Source organism: Piliocolobus tephrosceles, chromosome 6 (assembly GCF_002776525.5).
Source record: "Piliocolobus tephrosceles isolate RC106 chromosome 6, ASM277652v3, whole genome shotgun sequence".
Lineage (NCBI taxonomy): Eukaryota > Metazoa > Chordata > Mammalia > Primates > Cercopithecidae > Piliocolobus > Piliocolobus tephrosceles.
The window spans coordinates 34,930,146-34,949,946 of record NC_045439.1 but is presented as its reverse complement, the minus strand read 5'-3'; the positions used below and the strand labels follow the sequence as shown (position 1 = coordinate 34,949,946).

General features: G+C 38.9%; 1 protein-coding gene across 9 annotated transcripts in view; it reads left to right on the top strand.

Annotated features, from left to right (window-relative positions):
* SIPA1L1 (signal induced proliferation associated 1 like 1) overlaps positions 1 to 19,801 on the top strand; it is a 416,028-nt gene that overhangs the window by 248,652 nt on the left and 147,575 nt on the right. For all 9 annotated transcript variants that reach the window (XM_026455910.1, XM_026455874.1, XM_026455879.1 and 6 more), the window contains one exon: positions 16,198 to 17,995. In XM_026455910.1, coding sequence (XP_026311695.1) covers positions 16,498 to 17,995 — 1,498 coding nt within the window. In that variant the 5' untranslated portion in view covers positions 16,198 to 16,497. The remainder of the gene's footprint in view (positions 1 to 16,197; positions 17,996 to 19,801) is intronic.

The following is a 19,801-nucleotide window of genomic DNA, read 5'->3' as shown; positions in this document are numbered from 1 at the left end:
TTTTTGAGACGGAGTCTGGCTCTGTCTCCCGGGCTGGAGTGCAGTGGCCGGATCTCAGCTCACTGCAAGCTCCGCCTCCCAGGTTTTACGCCATTCTCCTGCCTCAGCCTCCGGAGTAGCTGGGACTACAGGCGCCCGCCACCTCGCCCGGCTAGTTTTTTGTATTTTTTTAGTAGAGACGGGGTTTCACCGGGTTAGCCAGGATGGTCTCGATCTCCTGACCTGTCTTAGTCCATTTTCTGTTGCTTACAACAGAATACCTGAAACTGGATAGTTTATTTTATTTTTATTTTTATTTTATTTTTATTTTTATTTTTATTTTTATTTTGAGATGGAGTCTCGCTTTGTCGCCCAGGCTGGAGTGCAGTGACACAATCTTGGCTCACTGCAAGCTCTGCCTCTCAGGTTCACGCTATTCTTCTGCCTAAGCCTTCTGAGTACCTGGGACTACAGGCGCCCACCACCACACCCAGCTAGTTTTTTTTTTTTTTTTTGTATTTTTTTTTGTATTTTTAGTAGAGACAGGGTTTCATCGTGTTAGCCAGGATGGTCTCGATCTCCTGACCTTATGATCCGCCCGCCTCCACCTCTCAAAGTGGTGGGATTACAGGCATGAGCCACCGCGCCCAGCACGGACAGTTTATTTTTAAAAGGAATTTATTACACACAGATGGAGGTTGAGAAGTCCAAGGTCCAGCTGCTGCACCTGGTGAGGGCCTTCTTGCTGGTGGGGACTCTGCAGCATCCTGAGAAGGCAGTGCAGGGCATCACATGCTGAGGGTCTGAGCCTCCTAACGTGCTAGTTCAGGTCTCTCTTCCTCTTCTTATAAAGCTACCAGTTCTCCTCCCATGATAGCCCGTTAATCCATTAATCTATGACTGAATTAAGCCATTCACAAGGACAGCTCTCATAATTCACTAACCTCTTAAAGGCCCCTCCTGTCAATACTGCCACACTGGGGATTAAGTTTCAACGTGAGTTTTGCAGGGTACAAATATTGAGACCATAGCAACCTTGAAAATTCTAATAGTAAATGTTTTACTATCTGTCGTTTTATGCCCAGTCAACCATCAGTGAGTTTAAAGCTAGGCATACCAAGACTCAAAGCTTTTACCACCCACACACCCCTTCTTAGGCAATTACTAAATGAAGAAGGTAGTGGTCCATCCAGTGAGGGAGTGAACTAAGAGAAGAAGAAATGAAATCTGGGAGACATGGGATCCATCCAGGAGAGAAAGGAAGGAACGGTCAGGGTGGTGATTGGTGGGATGTTCCCAGGAATGACTCTTCAGGAGACCTGGAGATCAGCAGCTAGATTGGGACATGAGAAGAGCCCTAGGAGAGAGTTCTTCAGGAAAGAGAAATGGAATTGATAAGAACCTATTGTTTTTGACTGTGTGGAAACAATAACAAGATTTTTTTGCTTCTTATGTTGTATGTAGGAAAAACTAAGCATAGGTATATAGAAATTAAGCAAATGAAAATAAATGAAACAGTTACTAAGTTCAGGAAAAGTAAAGTAAGCAACTGAGCAAATACAGCCGTAGTAACATATATCCTGATATATATATAGCTATGTGATATAACTAATATACACACATGTGAACATAAATACATAAATAGGTACATAGAATGGGGCAAGGAAATGGGAGAGACACTTAATGGAAGTGTGCTAATTTCTTATCTGCCACAACAGGACTTCAACAGTTACTATATAAGATTGACAAATTAAAAAGTAGCAATATGAGCCTGTTATTTAGGAATAAGGAAATAGTGAAGGAAACAGTGCTATGTATTGAAAGTGGCTGTTCCTGGGACTGAAGAAGATGGAGTCAAGCAGTATAGGTTTTCCCCATTTTATATGCCTATAGTACTATGTGCCTTTAACTACTATGTGTGTTACTTTGATAAAAACATAAATGAATTAAAAATAAAATAGCATTGCAGTAAGTATCTTTGGATAATTCTTATAGATTGTAAAATCACTTCTCAGTGTTTGTTGTACCACCTGTTTTTCTATTCAAATGTGGTTGACATTTATGATTAAGCCTCTACTAAGGACTAAGTATCCTAAAATCAAATAAGATGCAGTTCCTGGCCTGAAGCACTTACATTTCAGGGGGTGGTGCATCAGAAAACTGAGCATTCAAAATTCACGGTGTGTCCTGTTTGATTGTCTTTTGGGAATCAAGGATGTGGAGAAAGTTTGGGACCTCAAGAGAAAGAGTGGATGTCTACAGCTGCACAAGGAAGGGCAAACCGGCAGAGCTCCTGGGACCTGCTGAAGGAGGAAAGATGCCTGAGAACTGGGCAGAGGAAAATTCCTCCTGCTTTTGAAAACTATGCTTTTCCAAATGTCAAAATAGAGATTGCAGAGCTCAACAACATGAATATTTTCTGGCTTACCTACCAATGGTTTTTTTCTCCCCCTAAAAGGAAACAGTGTCCATTATCTCTAGCGACATATCTATTTTAACTTTGCCACTGTTAACAGTGATTACTGGCATTTCAGTACTTTTTCCTAATGGGTATAGTGTTGTTTTGATTTGTATGCCTTTGATGCTTATTATACTCAGAACAGTAGATGAGCCTTTTCTTGTGCTTGTGTTCTGCTAAGGAATTTTTCTTAGTTCAACATATTCTTTCTTTAAAACTTGATTTAACTGCAGTGATGCCAGAAAGTTTCAAAAAGACAGCTCTTCACTTTTTCTTGGCAGCAGATATGGTGTTAGAAGGTAATAACACATAGTGAAATCATGATTTATTTAAAGTAGAAATTTTGATTTCTACAACAAAAATCTTGATTTTTAACCACCATAAATTTCCTGTAGTAATCCCAAGGGATGCTGTAAAAAGAATAAGGTGGGGTAGGGGTGGGAGTGGAAGGGGTGGACAGCTTCCTGAAAGAGAACATACCCCAGTGCAGTCTTGAAGGAGGAGTAAGAGTTAAAGAGGTGTAAAGGGTAGATAAGAATAAAACAGGAGGAGGAAGGAAGAGAATTATGTGGAGTTGTGTTCCAGCAGAAGTTACCACTTGGCTTTACCTGAGAACCTGGTGCATTCAAGAAATTGTAACTGGTTTCCTTTCCCTTTGACTGGAACTCAGGGTTCAGGGAGCATGGTGGGAAGAGTGTGGAGAGATTGGGCTGTTAACTAGGGAGATTTATCTTGCACTTAGTAAATTCTGACATTACAAAAACAGAGGTTATTGTGAGGATTTAAGCAAAAGTGGGTAAGAGTCTTGTGCTCATATGCACCTTATAAACAGTCTTGAATAGGCAAAGTGATCAGTTTTTAAAATGAGCATTATTGCAGACACACAAGACTACATTTTAAGTTCCAACTTACTATTCTAGTTAGAGGATTTATTTTACTTTGTCACAAAAATGAGAAGGTTGGCAAAAAAAAAAAAAAAAAGACGACGACTTCCGCAAGGTTTTATCTTTGAACACTTTATTGGTTTGCATTTTGATTAACCTTTTTTCTAGTTTGTTAAGAGTTTAAATGATCAAGTTAATACATTTGTGAGGAAAATCTCACTTAGAAATCAGAGATTTTTAAGTTTAGGGGACTAGATTAAAAATAATTTTATTTGAAAGTTAGGCATAATATGTATGTATATTTGCATATGTGCATAGTTTTTTAAAAAAAAACCTGGAAGGATGTGGTATGCATTAAAGAAAGATACTTTGTTTGCTCCTGCTTTCATTTCTATTGACCACTTGCCAGAATTATTTGTATAGAGCTTCTATTTTCGGAACCATGATATAAATAAAGGATTCAAAATGTTTCCAATATGAAGCATTACATCTACCATTTTTACGTCAGCTTGAATGGGAGGAGGTCCTTTGCTGCTTCTGAGCATAAGCAGATTCTTTGGCTCTTCGTCATCCACCCCTTTGCCTTTCTTTTTCTGGCTCTGTAAATACTTAAGTTGCTGCAGAAGTGACTGGCCCTTGCGCTGGATCGTTTCTCTCCTCTGCCCTTACCATTCAGTGTCTTACTGTCTGTGCCGCCAGCCCACAGACAGTGCCTGGAAGAATATGTGTACTGTGAGGAGTGACTATCACTGGGCTTGGGATTGGGACATGTTGAAGAAGATGTATACTTTTCACTTTTTCTGTACTATTTCAGTTTTTAAAATTTTCAGTAAGCATATAACCCAGATCAAAAATGACTTTGAAAAAGGGCAAAGGAGAGACTTCTGTGGGGAGAAAAATTATTTGAGGGTGAAAGATAAAAATTGTTTTGACCATCATTAGTTTGATGGTAATTGTTTTAAATTTCTGGTTTCAGTTGTCTCTCCCTTTCATGCTGTATTAACCACACTGCCTTACATTGTCCTGTGAGAATGTGTTTATTTGCTAGGATTTTAAATAGTTGATTCTATTGTGGATTAGTTTATCTTTTAGTTATTCCATTGTGATAGTGTCTTATCCAGTTCTGTGTCACTTGTTAAATCTTTTAAAAGATTTGCTTCTTTTTATGCCTGTTTTTCATGCTGTTTTGATACGTGGATTGGGGGGAGAAGGTCAAATCCACTATTTTTCATTCATTACTGTTGTGAAGGCTTTTTAAGAGAGAAGGATGAAGCTGAAACCTGTATTAAATTTTGCTAATGTGGACTTATTTTTGGCATTTCTCCTTCAACACAGATATGTGTGAAATAGCCATGCTTACATTTTAGGTTACAGTAGAAGTTCTGATAATTTATCAGTTAATTTCTATTCTATTTTAGCTGAAAGCATATAACTCTTATTTCTAGTGATTACATTTCAAGGGTACTAAGCTTAGGTGCTTTCAGGATAAGGATTGAACAGATCATTTCCTCAAGAAGAGCCTGAAAGTCTCACTGGAGAGAGAAGGCCAAACCACAGGCATGGATCCTGAATCCTGAAATTTCAGTAAGTAGCAGAAAGGGAAGCATTTTTAGAAAGGAGGGTGTCCTGGTACAAGGAACATGGCTTAGGGATCAGACTCTTGAGCAGTGACCCAGTCTTTTCTGAGCTGCTGGGTCTTCATGTACAAACTGCAGTAGATAATAGCTCTTTAAAGATTGCTTTAGGGAGTTGGTGAGATAATGAGCAGTACCTGATGCATACCTAACTGGTTACAACGGATGGAAACAGATTATTGAACAAGCATGCTCTGAAAGGTCAGCATGGTACAACAGGCAGGGTAGCGCTTGGGGAATGAGGGACTCTGGATGTAAACGTGGGCTTGGCCCTTGCTATTTAACCTTAGGTGGACTTACAGTTTCTGGCTACCACAGGTGGAACATGATGGGCTCAGACAAGGTATTCTTTATAATTTACAGTTTTAAATTTTCAATATTGAATTCTTAATGTGGGCTCAGTCACTTGGTAGAGCTTTATGAAGAGGGCATGGTAGTTTGTCTAGGGCAAGCCTGTTTCCTTAAGAAGGAAGCAGTTTGTGAGCAGTAAATTCTGATTTACTCTTGAATTCCAGGCCTAAATCAGAAAATAATGGCATGGGCCAGGTACAGTGGTTCATGCCTGTACTCCCAAACTTTGGGAGGCTGAGGCAGGTGGATCAGGAGGTCATGAGATCGAGACCAGCCTGGCCAACATGGGGAAACCCCGTCTCTACTAAAAATATAAAAATTACCCAGGTGTGGTAGCGGGTGCCTGTAGTCTCAGCTATTTGGGTGGCTGAGGCAGAAGAATCGCTTGAACCCAGGAGGCAGAGGTTGCAGTGAGCCGAGATCGCAGCATTGTACTCCAGCTTAGGTAACAGAGCGAGACTCTGTCTCAAAAAAAAAAAAAAAAGAAAAAAAATAATGGCATGGCAGTTGAGGAGCCACTGAAGGTTCTCAAAGTGACATGACTACCATAGCATTTTAAAAAAGTTAAAGTTAATTATTAATTAATATTTTTTCTCTCACTGTATCCATTTCCACGGGATGTAGAAATTCATGCCTGGGTTGGACTGGAGAGGTGGAACACAGGCTATAAGGGAAACTTTTTTTCTTTTATATTTTCAAAGCAGTTTTTCTGCCATAAATTTTGTAACCACTAGCCCAGTATTGAGAGAGAGCCCGCTATATAGTGAGCACTTTTATTTTTTTTTGAAACGGTCTTGCTCTGTCACCCAGGCTGGAGTGCAGTGGTCCGATGGCAGCTGATTCCAGCCTCAAACCCCTGAGCTCAAGCAGCCCTCCTGAATAGCTGGGACCACACCACCACGCCTGGCTAATTTTTTTTGTTTTTTATTTCTCCAAGACAGAGTCTTGCTCTGGCGCCCAGGCTGGAGTGCAGTGGTGTGATCTTGCCTCACTGCAGCCTCTGCCTCCCGGATTCAAGCAGTTCTCCTGCCTCAGCCTCCCAAGTAGCTCAGATTACAGGCACACCCTACCATGCCTGGCTAATTTTTGTATTTTTAGTAGAGATGGGGTTTCACCATGTGGGGCAGGCTGGTCTTGAACTCCTGACCTCATGATCTGCCCACCTTGGCCTCCCAAAGTGCTGGGATTACAGGCGTGAACCACTGCTCCTGGACTTTTTTTTTATTTTTTTATTTTTTAGTAGAGGCAAGGTCTTGCTTTGTTGTCCATGCTGATCTCAAACTCCTGAGCTGAAATGATACTCCCTCCTCGGCCTCCCAAAGTGCTGGGATTACAGTTGTGAGCCACTGAACCTGGCCTGACCATTCCTTTACCTCTCTATGCTCTTTCTTCATTTGTAAAATGGAGATACAGTTAACCCTTGAATAATGCATAGGTTGTGGCACCAAAACTCCCACCCGGCATGCAGTTGAATATTTGAGTATAACTTTTGATTCCCCCAGGACTTGACTAAGAGCCTAGTGTTGACCAGGAGCCTTACTGATAATATGAACAGTGAATGAACACATAGTTTGTATATGTATTATATATAGTGTGTTCTTACAGTAAGTAAGCTAACGAAGAGAAAATGTTATTAAGAAAATCATCAGGAAGATACATTTGCAGTACTTTACTGTATTCGTCAGTACCGTAAATTTACTTCATCTGTCTGACGTGGCAGGCAAGTGCAGCTGCAGACTTCAGTCCATGGTACAGATCAAACTATCGAACTCTTTTTTATAAAATCCTGACTTTGCTTCTTGGGAGCACTTTTAGCATCACTAGTGGCACCTCATATAGGTCCCATGGTGTTATTTGAGGTTAACGTATTTTACTAAGCGTGAAAAATACACCAGAACCACGAGAGGTCACTTTTTACTCTGACATGGAGTTTATCTGGAGAGGATTTGTTTTTAATCGGAGAATTGTAATACTTGAGCTCACCACAATAGCAGCAGGATATGGCTACGAAATTATTTTAGGAGTACAATATGTATTACAATTAATTGTATGCAGTTATGATTGAATATTACATCTTTACATTTGTTTACATTTCGCTCAGCTGCAGACTGCACCATTTATGATCTTTCTGTGCATAAGTTGTGATACATTTTAGTGCCTTAAGTAGATTTTAGTGCCTTCAATGGTAGTAAATGATAAAATAGACTAATATCTGCATGTATTTTATGCATTCATGACATTCCTAACTTTTTATTGATTTTTTCTATATATTTCTAGGCTATGTAGTTTTTTCAATTTGTCACAATTCTCCAAAATATTTTTTAGTGTATTTGCTGAAAAAAAATCTACAGATAAGTGGCCCTCCCTGTTCAAACCTGTGTTGTTCAAGGGTCAGCTGTACTCCTGGGGTGCTGGTGAGGACTGAAGGAAAGGAATGAGCATGTGTGAGAAAATGAAATGGGTGAGAGTCCTGCTGTCTTAGATCCCTTGAGGGAGAGAGGTTATGCTCAGAGATAATGGTACAGTCAGACAGACACAGGAATCGTCTGCAGTCTGTATTTAAGGACATGGCTAAGGCAGTGGGGAGTGATTTTAATTTTTTTCTTTTACGTTCTAGGTTCTTGGGTGGTATTTCAAAATCTGCTAAGGGAAGTGCGCTTACTGTTGATATCAATCATGATTAATAATAGTTTGGATATTATGTTCGTCTGTTGTTCTTATGCTCCTTTCTGCTTTTTTCCTGAGCTAAATTTAAACGTGTTTTTTCAAGTGCAGTTTCTTAAATTCTTTTTGGAACATAAATATTCAAATAAGAAAACTGCGATATCCTTAATAAAGCCATTTGTGGTGCTCCTTCCTACTGAGCCCCCTCCCGTTTCCTACACACTTGTCTTCTTTTTCCAGTTAGATAATAAAGACTTAAGGGTAGAGATGATCCCCCTGTGTCACTGACAGTGACTGTCTCAAATCGCCAATGTTAGCAGCCTGAAAATCTGTCTTAGAGATGCAGATTCTCTTCTGCATTTTTTACAGAGTTCATTATATGTGGATCAAAGGCAATTTTCATGGCTTATCTAATGTAAATCTGACTTCATAGCTTTCCCTTCTGCCCTCAAAGAAGAAAATCAGTACTACCAGATTCTTCTTCCCCAGTATTCAATTCCTTGAACCATTGATACCATGTAGCACTTTAGTGAAGCTCTCCAGGGTGTTGGTGTGAGTCCACATAGAGACATTCTTCAAATTTAGCTTCAATCCTGCAGAAGGACTGTGAAAAGGACAGAATATACATAGGAAAGTAGATGTTTCCCAGGAAAGGGGAACTAATGATGGCAACCTGTGCTCTGTTTGGGTACCTTCATCTGATGTTCCTAGGTCACTGCAGTCTTGGGAGGGGACAAGGTGAAGGCTGCTGGGCACAGGGGTACTTTTATGTCAATATTAAATATAAGGAAAGCATCTGTAAATGAGGAAATATAAGCAATTGTGTTAATCATCTATGTGAAATAATTATTCAAATCCTATAAATACTGCTAATCTTATAATCTTTAGTACTTTCATTTTAATTAGGGGATTTAGCACAAGAACGTCTTACAGGACAGACCTGACATCTGTTGGATTGTTACTTTTTTGGTGATTTGAATGGTTGGAGGTTTAACAAAGTATAGTATCTTAGTATTTAAATGTGTGGCCATCATACCGCATTCCCAGATCGTATTTTATATTTTTAGCAACAGAAAGATGGGTTGTTTTCTCATAAGTTTTGTTTCTGATTATGAAGGTGACACATGTTCATTTCAGAAAATAAAAAATATAGACAAATACAAAAAAAACAAATTGCTCATAATCAAAAGACAAACATTGTCAATTATTGGGTGAACTTACTTTGCCCTTTTAATCTGCCTGCCTATCTATCTATCTATCTATCTATCTATCTATCTATCTATCTATCTATCTATCTACAACATATCAAAATTTGTAATGTATATTCAGTTTCTTTTTTATCCTGTATTCTTCTGAAATATGGACCTGCTTGTCCCCAGTTATGTTCAATAGGATGCATGGTATAAAATGTTTGATTTTTTTTCTTTTTTTTTAAAGTGAGTCCATGGTCAAATCAGTTAAGAAATTTCTTAGTTTAACAAAATTGGTGGTGGTGGTGGTGGTGTTTTCTGTGTTTTAATAAAAATAATGGGAACTCACTATGTTACTCAGGCTGGTCTCAAACTCCTGGGCTTAAGAAACCCTCCCACCTCAGCCTCCCAAAGTATTGGGATTACAGGCGCGAGCTACTGTGACTGCAGGTTTCTTGGAGGCTTTAATAGACCAACATATATCGAGATGTTTACAGAATGCTTTTTTGTGGGTTACTTGAATTTGAGCACAGTTTGGGAAAATGGACAAGCACTTACTTCATGTGCTGGTTATTTACTCGTTGTCCCAGGGCATCTATTTCTCACACTTGTCTTTCCCCAGATATATTTGGTAATAAGTTATTTAATACCAGATTTGATTTGATAATCAGTTGTTCAATTTACAGTATTGGGTGAATTAGTTTTTTTAATGTATTTTAAATGTATAGTAGTTGTATTTTATCATACAATTATTATGATAAAAACACTCATTTACTTCTTCGGTCTCATCTGGTCTCTTGATATCCTGATGGCAGGCATGGAAACTCTAAATGCCTGCAATGAGTTAGTGAACTTTTGGTTTGTTTTCCTTTAAAGTATTATTATAATTTATCACACCTCAAGCACTATTTTCCTCTAATAATTCTGTTTCACTTTTACCTTTCTACTTACTACCTTTTAGTCCTTCTGCCCTTCCTACTTTAAGCTCTTCCAGCTTAGGTCTTTGGTATTTTATTATGTGCTTATTGCATGAGATTAGTCATATTTAAATATAAGAGATAAACATTGACATGTACTTCTGTACTTCATTTTGCCAGTTATTGAATCAATTTACTACTTACCAATTATTCCACCATGGGTTGGGTGCACTGGCTTACTCCTGTAATCTCAGCACTTTGGTAGGATCCCTTGAACCCAGGAGTTAAAGATCAACCTGAGCAACATAGCAATACCCTATTTCTACAAAAAAATTTAAAAATTAACCAAGCAGGCCGGGTGCGGTGGCTCACGCCTGTAATCCCAGCACTTTGGGAGGCCGAGGCGGGCAGATCACAAGGTCAGGAGATTGAGACCATAGTGAAACCCCGTCTCTACTAAAAATACAAAAAAATTAGCCGGGCATGGTGGTGGGCGCCTGTAGTCCCAGCTACTTGGGAGGCTGAGGCAGGAGAATGGCGTGAACCCGAGAGGCAGAGCTTGCAGTGAGCTGAGATCGCCACTGCACTCCAGCCTGGGTGACAGAGCGAGACTCTGTCTCAAAAAAAAAAAAAAAAAATTAACCAAGCATGGTGAGGCACGCTTGTAGTCCTAGCTACCCAAGAGGCCAAGGTGGGAGGATCACTTGAACCTGGGGGTTCAAGGCTGCAGTGAACCGTTATCATACAACTGAACACCAGCCTGGGTGATAGAGCAAGACCCTGTCTCAAATAATAATAATAATTATTATTATTATATTTATCATTATAATTAATATATATTTATTATTTTATATATTATATGTTTATATATTATATATAATTATTATATATTAAATAAAATTGAATATATTATAATTAATATATAATATAATAATAACTATTATTATTCCACCATGTAACTTGTTCCAGCATTCTTTATTCTGTCATTCTTCTTCTGCCCTCAAGCTTTCTGCCAAACTTTTGTGTTCTTTCCTTCACCTTCAGCTATACAAACTATATTCAAGCTTAACAAAACCTTTGAAGCATAACCTTCTGAACTTTTTTAGTTAGGAGGGTGAGTGGGAAGAAAATGTGATTTTTCCCTTTTGATCCTTCCTCTGTCCAAACAGGCACATTTTAAGTTGTTTTCTTATCTCTAAATTTAAATATGGCTTTATCATGTTACATGTTTTGTATCTATAACTTTTGTATTCACTTTGTTAATTTTGCCACAAGTTTTTTTGACTCTACTTTGTTTCCATCAGTGTCGTCCCCTTCAGAGAGTGAACATTGGGAGAGCAGGAACTAGATTTATCAACTGTTTTTCTCAACTCTTCCTGCTTTTTGTTGAAGGGAAAATATGGAAATGAAAGGAGGTAGAAATTCCTTTCTAAAAAGTTGCATGCTAATTCATAAATCTTAAATTATCCATGGCTTGCATTAAGATGTGTTTCAGGCTAACTTGAAAGAGTGAGCCATCCCTTCTGTCTGAGATGCGACTTTTATGTAATGTGAGTGGAATTCAGGAAAGCCAAGAAGGGATGTAAAGAAAATAGTTTGCTTTATTTGATTATCTTAGCTCATCTAATATTCAAGTATGGTGAAGTTATATTTCTGTTTTTAAATAGTGTTCTATTACATTCTGAAGTAAGAATATTTATAGGCATTCTAAGTCTGTGTGCACAACTTCAAAAACTATTTCTGTTGTTTCTTTTTTTTTTTTAAGAGCCTGGGTATTACCATGTTACCTAGGCTGGTCTCAAATTCCTGGGCTCAAGCCATCCTCCTGCCTTCGCCTTCTAAAATGCTGGGATTACAGGCACAAACCACTGTGCTGGGCCTGGACATTTTCATAAATACTTCTGTAGTGTATATCTCTGGATTATTGGGGCATTTGAATAGTTATTCATCAGCACAGTTCCTTCTGTTGCCCTGAAACATTGAGAACTGGTGTTGTATTTTAGGCTATACCAATTAAAGAATCTGAGAAGATCTCATTTTGGAATGTGAAAGTATTTGATGAGGAATGCTACATCTTTCTGGTTGCACTGTATTGCACTGTAATTCTTTCACAACAGGAACTGTAGTGTTCCACCAACCCCACCCCCTTTCCACATCTTCTTGTGTAACCTTTAAGCCGCTCTTTATGCCCTTGGCACGATGTTGTTTCTTTCATTCTATTCCTTGAATTACTGTGCTCCCTTCCTTACCACTTAATCATTTCTTGAAAAAAAATTTTTTTCATTATTCTGCTTGTTGATTAATTCATTATAAGATAGGTAAATAAAGAAGATATCAAATGAGCATCTACCTCTATTTTATCTGGAGTTTAGTGGAGAAGATCATAACCAGAGATTTGGAGGTAACAGCATAGAGATGATATTTAAAGCTGCAGGAACCTACAGTATCACCAGACAGAGTACTGGTTGCCATGCAGATTTCCAGCAGGTAACTTAATTATTCTGCCTTTGTTCAGCTGCACAGACAAATGTGATCCAACCCAATCAACACTCTGCTTTCCACAGTGATATTATTACTCCAGTGGACCCATGCTTCTGTCTCATCCTAATACACTAAGTGCTCACATGCATCCTGATAGAAATGCCCTTTATACCCCCTTCCAGAAATATGAAAAATGGTAAGAGAAGTAAACCATAGACACCACCCTGTAATCACTAGCTTTTCAGTGGACCCCAACTGAAGACTGAGTAGTGGGCAAAAAGAGGCAAGAGAAAATGAAGAAGCACATGGTTATCACAGAGGTCCAGAAAAGAGAGGTTCAGGGTGGAGGATGGGTTCGGGAGTGTAGATGCTTCACAGAGCCAGAATGACAAGGGCTTTTTAGCAATCAAGAGGTCCCATGAGAGGTTCCACTTTCAGCATTCTCAGGGACTTGATGTTCTAAATGACTGACCTACTGTGGTACAACTAGTCCCACCAGGAGATAGTTCCTGTTATTAAAGAGCTTACAATCAAAATGGAAAGTATATAGGAAGGAGGCATGACCCATGCATCCCCCGTCATCTTCTTGCTTCTCTGTGTCTCCCTGCTACACCTGGAGCTTCCCTTGAAGGAGGGACTGTTGGATGTATGGTCCATGCTCAGAAGACACTACAGAAACATAGGGGGTAATTTAGAAGACAGGAGGAAGCATGTCTTCTGGAAGAATGGTGGGTTAGGTTGTGAGAGATGTTGAGTTGATGAAAAGACTTTCAACTAGTTGAATTGAACTCAACTAAACTATGGGCTCTCTAGATAGAATAGACTTAAATAGTATCTAGAGCTGTAAAATTAAACATGTAATAAGAAAAATTTTTATATAGCCTGCTCTTTCAACAGATGGAGGTGACATGCTGTGAATTTGTATTGCTCTTCTGTTTAATTCTATTGCTTTTTACCATATTGGTACTTAGGTTTGCTGATACTTAAGAGAGTTGCTAATCATTGTCAACATAGGTTTGCTGTTTCAGACTACCCTGAGGAATAGATGGTAAGGTATTATTTATCTGTCATCATGTGATACACATCAATGGACAGCATTATTTTTGACTGGTAGTTTAATAAGTGCAAAGCATGTATATTTCCATATATACTAGTCAGTGCCCAAAGTTTATATTGTACCCCAAAGGGGTTTGATGCCATAAATAAGAATGAGAAAAGGGAAAGAGGGAGGGAGATGGAAAATGAGAGGGAGAAAAAAATACAAAGGAAGGAAGGTCCTTAAGACTGAAAAAAAATCTGTTGTTTAACATAATTGCCCATCTTGAACCTTATCAGTTATTACAGGCCATTAAAACGTGGCTTCTTTCTCTCCCATGTGCTCGTCTATATTTTGAAATGAAGAGAAAACGTTGAGTCGTTGTTATATAATGTAATGGGAGTCTTGAAATTTCTTTTGAATTGGTAAGAAATTTTTATATTTAAAAATAAGATTTTATAAACTCATTAAAAATATTGGAAGTATATGAGATGGTTTGGAAGAGAAATACTGATGGTGGAGACTGAGCATTTCCAAGTCAGTTTTATTTCTTGTATTTTACTGCCAGCTTTTAGTTTCCTCCTATAATGGAAATTACTTCACATCTACTAAGAAAGACAGTTCTGCAGTAAAGTATTTTCTAAGGCAAATGAAATGTGGCAAGAGTTTTTATCATGGTGGGATTGGTGTGTTGTCCTTTTAGAGAATGAATGTTTTGGGAATGAAAGATGATTTATTTGGATTTCTGTGAGGTTGTGAGAAATGTTGAAAGCATCTACTTTTTATAAGAATCTACTTAGAATTATTATTTATGCCATATAGAGTGTATTCATTGAAATAATCAGCTTTTTGGGAGATGAACAGGTTGTTTGCATTTTGGTTCAGTTGATTCATTTTCCTTCCATTTTATGAGAATCACTTCTTAAACCTTTGCCGTGGCCGTACATGCTGTCCTTTGATATCCTCGGAAGCAACAGTTAGCATGTTTTGTCACTTGAAGGGTTATCATTGAAAGAGGAACATGTAAAGTTCTGGAATGTAAAGGGAATAATAGCAATCTGACAGTAGAAGTATCTAGAAAGCTCAAAGGCCAGGTTTAATTAGGTAGCAGTGCAAAACTATTATCCCTTTTACAAAAGACAGTGAAGAGGAGTGCTAGTGAAAACAATTGGCATTTATCTGAATGGCTCCACAGACCCAGCCAGCACGAGCCCAGCCAGAGCTTGCCTGGCCCTGCATTCTGCAGGCAGCATGTTTTTTTTTTTTTTTTTTTTTGAAACACCCCTACGTGTTCCAGCCTTTAAATAGCAGTGAGTCTTCTAAAATGATGCTGTGTGCTGCAAGAGAAATGAAAGCGCCTGCCTTGGAGGCAGGAAGCCGACTAGGGAGATGCTTAATTATCGTGGAAGTAAGTGCTTGTTACCATTGAGTGGAGAGTGCAGCAAGTGCGGGTCGTCCTCGGGTGTCAGAGCCGTGATTTGTAGACAATGCCGCCCTGTCAGCTCAGTGCTGGTTCAGCAGCATCTTTCCAAACATGTATTTGGCAAGAATTTAAAGGCCACCTCTTGTGTAATTTGTGGAGTCTTGGAAAAGAAGCCTCTGCCTTTCTTTTCAGAATGTACGCAACCATGCAGAATTTTGTACTCAGAATCTGTGTCTCCTGCCTCCTGCCTGACGTGCTCATGAGGAAGTTCATTTCCATGCCCGTCACCTGGAAGGATGCTAACAGTTCTCTGTAATCTGTTGGGGATATGGAGAGGGCCACCCAGAGCTGTGTTTTGTTTCTGCCGTCTTCATAAATTAGCACTGATGGGGTGGAGTAGGTTGTACTGCATAAGGAAATGCAGGCATTTTGTTCATTAGTGAGATACTTCTAGCTTTTAAGAGTATAAGAAACTAAAGAGAGCTTGGGAAGAGGTGGTGGTGAAAGCTGGATTCATTCTGCAATATCCTCGTCTCGGTAAGTAATAAAGTAGAGGAAAATACAGAAGAGTGCTAATGGATATGATGGCTCCGGGAAAACCCTTTTTATTTATTTATTTTTTTTCTGCTGTATTTGTTTTTGCCAACTATGTTAAGCCTTTGTAAGGAAACAAAAAAAATGTATTGATTTTGGAATAGAGGAGTTAAAAAGTGATTGTTGCAGCATATTCAGTAAAGTCATTTTTCAGTTTTTTGTCAGAAAACTGTGTTGCTCTAATTATCTTATTCACTTGGTTACATCTCAAACTTCTGGTTATCACAGTAGCTCATGATGTTCTACATTTTTAGAGGTCATTGGAGCAAAAGTCTGTACTTTGGGTAGGAGCCATGATATCCAGAACAAGATGTACCCCTCCCCCTGCCCCCCATTTTATGAAACAGTTCAATTAAGATGAAGTCTTAGTGGTCTTTTTTTTTTAGAATATAAACTATGGATTTTATCAAATGAATTTTACTTTCTTCCTTTCTTTCAAACCTGCTTTACTAAAAATATGGATTTTGGAACTGTGAATCCCAATCCATTATTGAGTCTTTTATTTTCATGTATCTGGTTTTGACAATTGCATGTTTGTTTTTAGATGTATTTATCTGCTAATTCAAATTATCCTTTTCTGTTTTAGAGAAAGCATGGGATTATGGCAACCACAGAGTCTCAGTAATACAAGTTCCATTCAGTTTTTTCTAAAAGAAAGCCCTCTGTTAAAGTGAAGCAAGGAAACTGTTGTGGATTATAACGTTTAGGAGTTCAAATTTTCAGTGCTTTACAAATAAAGCATCATTTAATCTTTTAAATGAAAAAGATTAAGATCTCATGCAACTGTTGTATTTTCTGGAAGCCATTCTCCAAAAGGGAAGTGCACATTTAAAACACAGATATGATGGTCCTTGCTGCAGGGATTTAAGTCTACTTGCTTTACATCATGACCAGCTTGAAACGGTCACAGACAGAGAGGCCCCTTGCCACTGACAGGGCCTCCGTTGTTGGCACAGACGGCACCCCCAAAGTCCACACTGATGATTTCTACATGCGGCGCTTCCGGTCCCAAAATGGCAGCTTAGGATCATCAGTTATGGCTCCTGTAGGACCCCCCCGAAGTGAAGGTTCTCACCATATAACCTCAACCCCCGGAGTCCCAAAGATGGGGGTAAGAGCAAGGATTGCAGATTGGCCCCCAAGAAAGGAAAACATAAAAGAATCTAGCCGTTCAAGCCAGGAAATAGAAACCTCAAGTTGCCTTGATAGCCTGTCCTCCAAAAGCAGTCCTGTGAGTCAGGGAAGTTCTGTTAGCCTCAATTCCAATGACTCAGCCATGCTGAAAAGCATACAGAACACGCTGAAAAACAAGACAAGACCGTCGGAGAACATGGACTCCAGATTTCTCATGCCTGAAGCCTACCCCAGCTCCCCCAGAAAAGCTCTTCGCAGAATACGGCAGCGAAGCAACAGTGATATCACCATAAGTGAACTTGATGTGGATAGCTTTGATGAATGTATCTCACCTACATACAAGACTGGACCATCACTGCACAGGGAATATGGTAGCACATCTTCAATTGATAAACAGGGAACGTCTGGAGAAAGCTTTTTTGATTTGTTAAAGGGCTACAAAGATGACAAATCTGATAGAGGTCCAACTCCAACCAAGCTCAGTGACTTTCTCATTACTGGTGGTAGCAAGGGTTCTGGTTTCTCTTTGGATGTTATAGACGGGCCTATCTCACAGAGAGAGAACCTCAGGCTTTTTAAGGAAAGGGAAAAACCACTCAAGCGACGTTCGAAATCTGAAACTGGAGACTCATCTATTTTTCGTAAATTGCGCAATGCCAAAGGTGAAGAACTTGGGAAGTCATCAGATCTTGAAGATAACCGATCAGAAGACTCTGTCAGGCCCTGGACATGTCCAAAGTGCTTTGCCCACTATGATGTCCAGAGTATATTATTTGATTTGAATGAGGCAATTATGAACAGGCACAATGTTATTAAGAGGAGAAACACCACCACTGGAGCTTCCGCAGCTGCCGTGGCATCCTTGGTCTCTGGACCTCTGTCTCATTCAGCCAGTTTTAGCTCCCCAATGGGCAGCACAGAGGACCTGAATTCCAAAGGAAGCCTCAGCATGGACCAGGGAGATGATAAAAGCAATGAGCTTGTAATGAGCTGTCCATATTTTCGGAATGAGATAGGTGGAGAAGGGGAGAGGAAAATCAGCCTTTCAAAATCAAATTCTGGCTCCTTTAGTGGATGTGAAAGTGCCTCCTTTGAGTCTACCCTTAGTTCCCATTGCACAAATGCAGGAGTGGCAGTACTTGAAGTGCCCAAGGAGAACTTGGTGTTGCACCTAGATAGAGTGAAAAGATACATCGTGGAACACGTAGATCTGGGTGCATACTATTATAGAAAATTTTTCTACCAGAAGGGTAAGTAGAGATCCTTTATTTCTTAAATTTTCTTTTGCCATACTTTCTGAAGAAAAGTACTGTATATTAAGATATTTATTAGCAATGTGGCATAAGATTTGCATGTCTTCATTATCTTTCTTGATGGTAAAATAGCTCGATAGCCATTTGCTCAATTTATTTCTTCTTGCATTTTTTGAGTTACTTTCCCCTTTCAGATATACAAATGTCTTGTATATTAAATAGTACTTTTACAAATAAAAAGCCCCTTTGACTTAGCAGTTGAAATTATAGTCTTTGTTATATAGTAGATTTGCTGTGTCACCTTTAGGGATAAATGTACCAAGTTGAAAATATTTATATATAGCTATTTTTTAAGGATTGCAAAAACAGTTTTAATGCTACTTTCATTTTTTAACACTTTCGCAGTAAGTACAGGAACCATGTCTTTGCTGCTTCAATGTTGTCATCAGTAGGTGGGAATTATAATATATTCCTGTCCATTTACAGGAAGTATTGTGAAAACAATTTACATTATTTGACAGAAGTCACAGAGCCAATAGATCTCAGTGCCAAAAATCAAATCTAGGTCTTTGAGTAGAAAAGGCACTGACGAGAGAAGTACCTCTGACATAAGGGCCACTTCCTTTCTCATCTTTTCTTTGAGTGGGAGAGTAAAAAAAGAAAAAGAAAAAGAAAAAAAATTTATATATATAGTTGAGATTATACTTTATACACAGTTTTATCTCATACTTTTAAGAAAGACCATTGTGATTTACTGACAAGTAAGTAGTATAAGTGAACTCTTACAAGCTTTTTGAGCAGCATTAATTTAGGAATGAGTTTAAGTTATCCAGATAGGCAAATGAGGAAACAGGATGATCATCCACGAAGGACATACCTCTGTGTTCCATTAGCTAGATCAGTCATCTCTGCAGCCAAGTGAAGAGGCCTGTGGCGAGAGGCTCCCAGTCTGCAAACTACTCCCGCAGTGTTTTGATTTCCACTGTTTTGGGGTTTTGAATGGTATTTAAATTTATTCTTCTGAGTGAAGTTTAGTTTCAAATCTAGTACCATAGCTTTATAACAATTGCTTTAGAATAAAACATCTTAATATTACATGATAGATCCCATTCCAGAAGGCTTTATTGACGGAAACAATCTTGTCTCGTGACTAAATTCCTACATATCTATGGTGTGGGTCTTGGAATCAATATTGTTTTGCATACCCTGATGTCATTTTTAAACATTTATCTTCTCAGAATAATTTTCTGAAGTTTATATTTTAGAAATTACATCTCTCTTACACTGTCCTTTAAGGTCCAAGGTTTCTCATTCTTGCCAACTTGGCATTTGGGGGTGAGATGATTCTTTGTTGGGGTGGGTTGGAGACGGGGTCTGTCCTGTGCATTGTAGGATGTAGGATGCTTAGCAGCATCCCTGGTTTCCACACTATCAGTACCAGGAGGTTTTCCTCCTCCCTCTAGTTGTGACAGCCTAAAATGTCTTCAGGCATTGCCAAATGTCTCTTAGGAGGTAAACTAACTCCTAGTCTGTACCTGCGCAAATTTTCTGCAGGTGTTTCTGAGCTGTCAATAGGTGAAGGCAAAATGGCCTCCACCCAAAAGTGACACTGAAACACATTAGTGATAATCTAATTTATGTAGTTATGGGTACCTTTTTCCTATTAGGCACTATAATGACATTATTATAATAATGAACATTTTGGGTACTTATTGTGTACCAGGCACTATACTAGGCATTTGCTATGCCACATTTTCTCATTTCAGTCTCTTAATGCCCAGGAAGCCTCAGCATGGACCAGGG